We start from the raw sequence: 8,297 nt of genomic DNA, 5'->3' as shown, positions 1-8,297 counted from the left end.
TATTAATTTTTTTCTCACCAAACCAGGGGTAAAGATAAGGGAGACGGTGCAACTGTGTTTAGAAGTTTTTATGGAAGACTGGGAGAGATGCGATCCTTTCTTCGTTCTAATGTTCCGGTCATCACACTGACAGCCACAGCAACCAAAGAAACTCAGAAAGTCATTATTGAAGACCTGTGTATGAAGGACTGTTTAATTGTTTCTGAAGTACCGAACAAAAAGAACATTCGATACTCAGTAGTAAATATGAAACATGATAATGTACCAGTTATGTTTAAATGGTTACTTTTAGATTTGGAGGAGCATGGCAGAGAGTGTAATAGAATGATAATATTTTGCAGAAAAAGGCGCCACTGCTCAGATTTGTATGAAATGTTCAAAAATTACTTGGGTGACAAAGCATATGACAAGAGTGTGTCACATTTTAATAGATTGTTTGGGATGTTTCACTCAAAGACAAATGAGAGTGTGAAACAGCACATCATATCTTCCTTTCAGAACCCCAATGGTGTTGTGAGAGTTCTATTCACAACTATAGCATTTGGCATGGGCATGGATGTTAAGTGTGTCCACCAGATTATTCATCTTGGTCCATCCAATGATATAGATGAATATATGCAGGAAACTGGTAGAGCTGGCAGGGATGCCAGTGTCATGGCCAGTGTGGTTTTGGTGAAATATCCAGGTTCTTTGCGAAGCTCTCGTATTAGCAAGTTAATGAAAGGTTATTGCAGAAATGTCTCTTCCTGTCGTAGGAAGTTCATACTTGCTGAGTTTCAGGATAATCCAAAATCCAGTGCTATTTTGCATACCTGTTGTGATATATGTTCTTTAAAATGTAGATGCTTGTGCGCTTGTGATGACAAAGAATGTTTCTGTGAATTTGCTTGTTTGTCACCAGATGACTACTTTTCAAAAGCAGAGACCAACTTACAAAAGGTTGTTGTTGATGAAAAGAGTGAGTGTTCTGGCAAGTTCATAGATAGCGCTCCTGTTCGTTTGGTGACAAACATTCAGCGAAAGGCACTAGAAACATACCTTTTTGAATACAGGAGTACTTTGCTGAAATGTAGGAATGAGAATGAAATATTTGTTGGGGCGGATATTGTTACAGGTTTTTCAAGAGCTTTAATATCTCAAGTTGTCAAATATGTGCAATTCATTGAGAACAAGGATGTACTTCAATCAAATTTCTGTTTCTTCTCACCGGTTCATGTAAATAGAGTATGGGACATTGTTTTAGAGGTGCTTGAAGCATCTGATTCTGATTTACAGAGTGATGTCTCAGAGTTTGAAGGATCAGAACAGAATGTGTTATCACATGATATTTTTATTGACAGTGATGATAGTGATACAGTCCTTGCTTACCAACGTAGCAGAATGAGAATCTTGTCATCAGACAGTGATGACACAGAGTAAAAAATTATCATTCAATTTTTATTTTGTAATACAATATCTTACCTCTTTAAAGGGCCTTAAGCTGAGTTTGGTGAGCACTTTTTCATATTTTTGTTATGGTTCAGCCGTTAGCTTATATTGTACTTGTGGCGTCCTTATGAAATTTGGCCAGTTACAAAAAAATCCAGCTGTACATGTTTTTCAGTACAGCCTTGGGGAAAATCTTTTTTGTTCAAACAAAAATTCACTGTAATAACTGTAGTATTTTGGCATGCGCTGACTTTAGTTCTGTGTCACTCCACCGATCACGATTTGATAGTTCCTGTTGATCAATCTAGAGTTTACTTAAAAGGAAGTCAAATAGCGTAATGTATACAGTAAAAAATACTAATTTTGTTCTAAAACAAAATATTCACCACCGTTTATTTCCGATTTGAGGCAAGATGGTACAAATACATCCACGAATTGGTGCAAATCAATGATATGTTTGCCATGGCGGAACCGTGAAAACATGTACAGTAGGATTGTACCCGGCCATAGTTCATAAGGACATCATTAGTACAGTATAAATTAACAACCGAATCATAGGAAAAATACTCTGCTAATTGCTTTGTTTTTTTATGATCAACATGATTTGAGTAACATCATTTTTAACATTCCACTATTTGAAAGAAATGGATAAATATGACACACAAATGAGTCATATGTATGACAAATTGTTTTGATCCATTTTTTGCTACTATTCAGTTTTAAATGTGGAGAAACCAGAATTTTGGCAGGGATCCTGAATGTATTGATAAAAATAATAAACCACATTTACTGTTAGAAATACATTTTGAAAACACAAATTCACAGAAATACATTTTGAAAACATTTTAGAAATGATGGTGTATTAAACTCAGTATTTACAAAGGCATGTATGTCAAAGTTCATAACATTTTAAGACTATTTTTGTCAGTGCCATACCTTCTTAAGTTAAAACAATTTGTTACTTATGAGATATTGGTTGTCATATGTACATGTATACCACTGATAGTATTTTTGTTGTTATTTTATGAAAAGTATCATGTAAATAAAGAATATTGAACATTTGATTTGGCAATTGATAGTGGTATTGTTATGCAGAATGGTCATAATTCTGCCCCAAAATCCTGGGAAAAACCCTGATATGCATACATCACATCAAAAAATACCCCCTCCCAGTATAGAACCCAGACTGTTGACAGTCCTCTGACCTTGCGTGCAAATGCCTACAGCGTTTGATTGAAGGCCCCTGGGGCAATATGGATAAACTTGGGCATTTTGGACCAGTTTTAGAATGCTTCCTTTGATACTGCATTCGTTGATAATCAAAAATATTTTATTTATCATGACATAAAAATCCATTTTCGGTAGCAATCTTGGAAGTATTAGTTGAGCAAATAAATTAACCAAAAAAGGTTAGAAAGGGCTCCTGTGTATTTGGACCAAAGGTTGAACATTTAAAAATTTATTGGTCATAAATGTTCGCGTACTATCAGTTTGATTTACCTATACGTATTGGCAATTCCTTCAGTACATGTGCACTCGATTGTCTTTGCCCAAGAAATAATTTTAAGATCGCTACCAAAAGTGGACTTTTATTTCACGATAAAGCGTATATAGTTAATACCCCAGACCTGGAGGCCAGTTTACCGCTATCGCTTTTACCGGTCCTCCAGTGACAAATCAGATCAAAATCACTCTGTTTAAAAAATGAACATGGCTATCTGATTGGTTGAACGGCAAAATGATGTCATTCAAATGCCCACACGGAGAGCGTGAAAAAGAACACAACGAGTATAAATGTTATTCCAGAGAACGCTACAACATTCGAAACAAGTACCAAATAAGGTATTCTGACGTCTTGATGCTAGTAAATTTCATTGGCTCTAGCGAACAGTACAAAGGTCATATGAATTCAAATCATTTGTGGGCGGAAATAGTTTTTTTTACAGTAGGCGGTTTTGATCTGATTTGTCACTGGAGGACCGGTAAAAGCGATAGCGATAAACTGGCCTTCAGGGCTGGGGTAATATAGTAACCAACATGTCCATAACTTGTCCTTGCATCTTAGCGAGTATTGGCTATACACACATACATTTTACATTGTGTAATAATGTTTGCCAGAAAATTGTTTGAGGCTATTGCTCATCCATGTCCTGAACAACTCAATGTCCAATGAATCCAATAGATTTGGTGAAAAATGAGGAAAAGCTCTGTATGATCTTCCAGGTATATTGTCATACAGCTTAGCATCTGTAAATTGTTTCACAAGTGTGAGGATATCTTCTGATGTATCTTTCCTGGTATGTCTACCCGATGGGAGTCTGCGTTTTGTGTCCTTATCATATCTAGTGACGACACATTCAGTCGCTTTAACACTCAAACTGACGCGGCTGATTGTTTTCTGAGTAATCTCACCTCTATAGCTTGTGATGTCATTTTTGAAGACTTTGTTTTCATGTTCAACATCAAGATCCATTGGGTGATTGGAATCTGTCTTCCCTTGAAAATTCACAAACCTATTCCAAGTAAGCCTATGGGCAAGGCGTGGTGTTAATAAACACATGGTGTGAGCCAACAACTCTAACGTTGCATACGCATATTTCGGACAGTTTGATATTTTATAAAGTCTTAGGACTCTTTCACCATCTCCCATATGGATTGCATCGCAGTGGTTTCGTCTGAACATACATAGTACCAATGCACTGTGAGTATAATTGTACACATAGTCATTGTTCACTTGGACTGTAGAACTGGTATGTGCAGCAACAGACCTTGATTCATCTGAAGCAGAAATGAATTCCTGATGTTGTCTCTCATGTTTTTCTAGGTTTTTTGGTCATACAAACACTCTTTGGCAAAAGCGACAAATTAATTGGTTACTCCTAGGACCAAAACCATCATCCAGTGTTGGTACTTGGAAAATGATATGCTTGTCAACATACTTCCTTGCCTCTGATAACAAATAATTGCACTTTTCAGCTTCATCATCTTCAGGACCTAGAATATACAGTAATAAAGAAATGTAAATACTGTAATTGTAATATTAGAAATAACTGTATACTCGCTAAGGCCAAGACAAAATATCAATTTGATTCTGCCTGGCTCATCTTTTTCAAGAAAATATTGAAAACCTAAAATTAATTAAGATTTGTTATTATTTTGATTGGAAAGATATAGGCTAAATAACATTTTATTTTGACACAATATTTTTATAATCGCGTCAGAATTTGTTTTGGCCTCACAGAACATTATAAATTAATTAACCCTGGTATAATTGGCTCCTGTGTGCGAAGCACATCGTGAGCCTTTGTGGTTAAGATGTCTGTGTGCGTGTGTCTGTCTGCGTGTCTGTGTGTATGTCTGTGTGTATGTCTGTTCCATGAAAATCTCAAGAACCGTCCATGATATTTCAATGAAATTTGGTACACATTAGTTTTTAGGCCAATCTGTTTACGTTAAATATGTAAATTATCTAATTTGCATACCGTTTTTTACTAAATTGAGATTATCTCGTGAACTATTTAATGGATTCCGATCAAATTTGATAGGCATATACATTGATGTAATGTGCATGCCATACCACTATTGAGTAATTTGCATATGTAAATTAGGTAATTTGCATAATATTTTTTCACTAAATGTTGATTATCTCATGAACAACTCAACGGAATTGAATCAAATTTGATAGGCATTTATATTGATGTTATCTGTATGTCATACTACTATTTGAGTAATTTGCATATTATTTGTTAACTTAATTGGGATTATCTAATGAACAACTCAACGGATTTGAATCAAATTTGCTAGGGATATACATTGATGCAATCTACATGCAAAGTTACTATTGTGGATAATATTTCTTGATAACCAAATAATTTTTGACTGTTCAACCTTTGGTCCAAATACACGGGAGCCCTTTCTAAGCTTTCTTTGATTTTCTGTATGATTTTACAGATGGTGAATCCTATATAATATTTTTGCAGAGTATGTATATGCTTCAAATTGTGAGCAATATAATAACAAAAATGTCTTCTGCAATTTTTGAACAGATGTTCAAGATGAAGTTCACCCAGCCCCAACAAACTTGTATTTTAGTTGGAAAAGGTACTAAGCAATGACACAAATACTATGATTGTTACCTGCATATAAATTTGCAGTTGGATTGTCCTGCACATTTTTCATTTTGAAATGATGAAGGGCACCTGTCAACAAATAAGCATCTGTGAACTTATCCAATAACTCAGAATTTGCATAGTAATCGTGATGTGGATCTTTGCTGACATTCTTTGCATCTATGGCATTTCGAGCAGCAAACAATGTACCAATGTCGGCAGAAGAGGTGGTGTTATAGAGATGGCACCAAATCACCTGAAGTGAAAAACATATGCATAAATATCAGTGTTCTCCCCAGGCATGCATTTTCTCTCTAATTGTTTATTAATTTCCATTGAGCATAATGTTGGATAGAAAAGACAAAATTTTAAACACTTTATTCGTACAATACTGCACAAGTGTAGGTCAAATGATAAGTTTCTGCTGTATTTGTAGATCTGTGACATACATTTGTTTTTATCTAGGATGGTAAATATTAAAACAGTATAAATGCTAATGCCTGTGAATCATCCTAACAAGTTTGATTTGATGACAACAAATCAGAAAGATGAGACACAGGGACACTTGTCTTAAAAGGAAAAACACTCAGCTTTAGAAAAATACAACATTTGACATACCTTTTCAGTTTTGTTCTTCATTTCTTTCATATACTGATGTGGGATATACACCGGCAAGTTCCTACTATATACACTCGGTTTGGGTATATACTTTGCCCACGAATGAGCAACAAAGAAAGCAAATTCTTCTGCCAGTTGATCATTGTCTTCTAGACTAGGCATGAATTTAAGGAAAGGAGTTGCATTTACATCAGCAGTTGCAGCATCATTTGGTAAATGGTTGCCGGATATCCTGTTTTTGTATGCAAGCATATTGTACATATGATGATCCTTGTTTTGATTACTTTTTGTCATTTGACGAACTTTACTCCTGCAGTCCACATTGTCACTAGTCAATGAATAACCAGGGTGCATATGCTCCTGGAGTTTCTTCAACTCAACTTTAAGGAATTCAAGCTCGAGCATTTGGTCTGGTGTACAAAGTAGTCGTTCAACAGGCATTGTGAGACGAAGATCCGACATCCTCTCCAGCAGATTCTTCTCTTGTACCATTTCTCTTTCTATAGCAGACTTCCACTCAGTTATGTCAACTGCATAATCTTCACCAAACTTGTCAAACATCTTATTGGTACTGCTATGTGCCATGCAAAGATACTGTGATGAGAGACGATTCATTGCTGTCTTCTTTGCACCTCCTTTTTTCAAAATCACACTATTCAGCTTTCTTGTGATATTTAATTCATCATTGAAAATTGAAATGATATGCGCTGACATCATACATGGCACCAAGGCATCCCCTTTCTTATCAATGTTTCTGTTCTGTGATGGATTATGTACTGCAGATTCCAGGAACATTAAGAAAACTAGAGCCCTGACTTGTAGTTCTTCAAGTAACCCTTTCCATGTGAAATCAGTAACACTATCCGTGTTGATTTCACGTAACACAGATGGTTTGTTTATTGATGACAAACCAGCCATTTCCTTGGTAATATTGCAGCACATTTGCCTGTAGATTGCATTTGCTAATTCACCTTTTTTCAGACATTCCTGTGCAATGCTATCATATGAAGTGAAGAGAAACTTTTTGATCAACAATTTGAATTCTTCTTTTGGTGTATAATTTCTAGTGCCTGCATTAGGAAACCCAATAGTGACCTGTTAAAGAAAAGAAAAGAAATTTTAGATGCCATCAGATGTCTTCAAAAACTGTAAGCTATTACAGTGTATTTGTGTTAGTTTCAAATAACAGTAGTTGAGTGCACAAGAAATCTTGTTTTTTAAAAACTATAAACTATATACTAGTTGTACATTGACAGGTAAAAAAAACTATCATACCCGTCTTATTGGATACCAAAATAATTTTCTGTCATTTACAATAGCTTGCCAATAATTATCATAATCATAAAATAAGAAATAGAAATCACTGGCCAGTATGTTTTTGCCAATGGAGTGCATACAAACGTTTCATTAAAACCCATTGATATACATTGCCTGGACCATTTCAAGTAGTGCACCATTCATTCATTATTATCGACAAATTTACATTTTAGTTTTTTAATGAATAAACAGAAAATTGTTGTTTATAGCAGTGATTCATTTAATAGTTGAAGAGAAAAAAAGAGGGGGGTATCTGCTATGCACACATAAATTAACAGGAAACAAATATAATACAAAAATGACTGAATATATATTTAACAGGCAGAGCTCCAGAAGGAGTACCTACACTTTATGCAAGTTTTTTTTAAATTATGCTAATTTATTCATGACGTAGCAGTTTCTGTGCTCATGAATATTCATTAATTTGTGGGTCAATACATTTTAAAAGGGGCGATATATTATTTTTGGGGGAAGAGTTAGAAAGGGGGATTAGCAATCCTTAGGGGGTCAATACAAAAGAAGGGACGCATTTGGAGAGCAGCCATGCTCCTCGTGTCTGTTGTTGCACGTGACCTACAGCTGTCAACTGTGTTCGTTCTTCGACGACTTGGACTGGCTTCCATGTGGGGTAGTATTCTTGTGTTCTGTTTTCCTGACTTGAGTTTTTGAATCCGCTGTTTATGATTTTAACGTCTTTGATGTCTTTTGTAGGAGTGTCCAATCCGTGATTCGAACTTGCGATCTTTGAGTTCCCAGCGACTGTCTTGTCCACTGTACCACGAGTGTCTTCACACAGGAGTTAGGATTTAAGTCCTATTCATAGGA

General features: G+C 35.5%; 1 protein-coding gene across 1 annotated transcript; it reads right to left on the bottom strand.

Annotated features, from left to right (window-relative positions):
- Positions 1-1,434: 1,434 nt before the first annotated feature.
- LOC144343782 (uncharacterized) lies at positions 1,435-6,692 on the bottom strand. Its single transcript, XM_085491532.1, has 3 exons — positions 6,156-6,692; positions 5,565-5,793; positions 1,435-4,422 (listed from the first exon to the last, which is right to left on the bottom strand). The coding sequence occupies exons 1-3, from the start codon at positions 6,645-6,647 to the stop codon at positions 4,262-4,264; spliced, it is 882 nt and encodes a 293-aa protein (XP_085347658.1). The 5' UTR covers positions 6,648-6,692; the 3' UTR covers positions 1,435-4,261.
- Between the last annotated feature and the right edge of the window lie 1,605 nt (positions 6,693-8,297).

This window comes from Saccoglossus kowalevskii, chromosome 16 (genome assembly GCF_978046115.1).
Source record: "Saccoglossus kowalevskii chromosome 16, keSacKowa6.1, whole genome shotgun sequence".
NCBI lineage: Eukaryota > Metazoa > Hemichordata > Enteropneusta > Harrimaniidae > Saccoglossus > Saccoglossus kowalevskii.
Note: the sequence above shows the minus strand (reverse complement) of the source record. Positions and strands in the feature narration are given on the sequence as shown.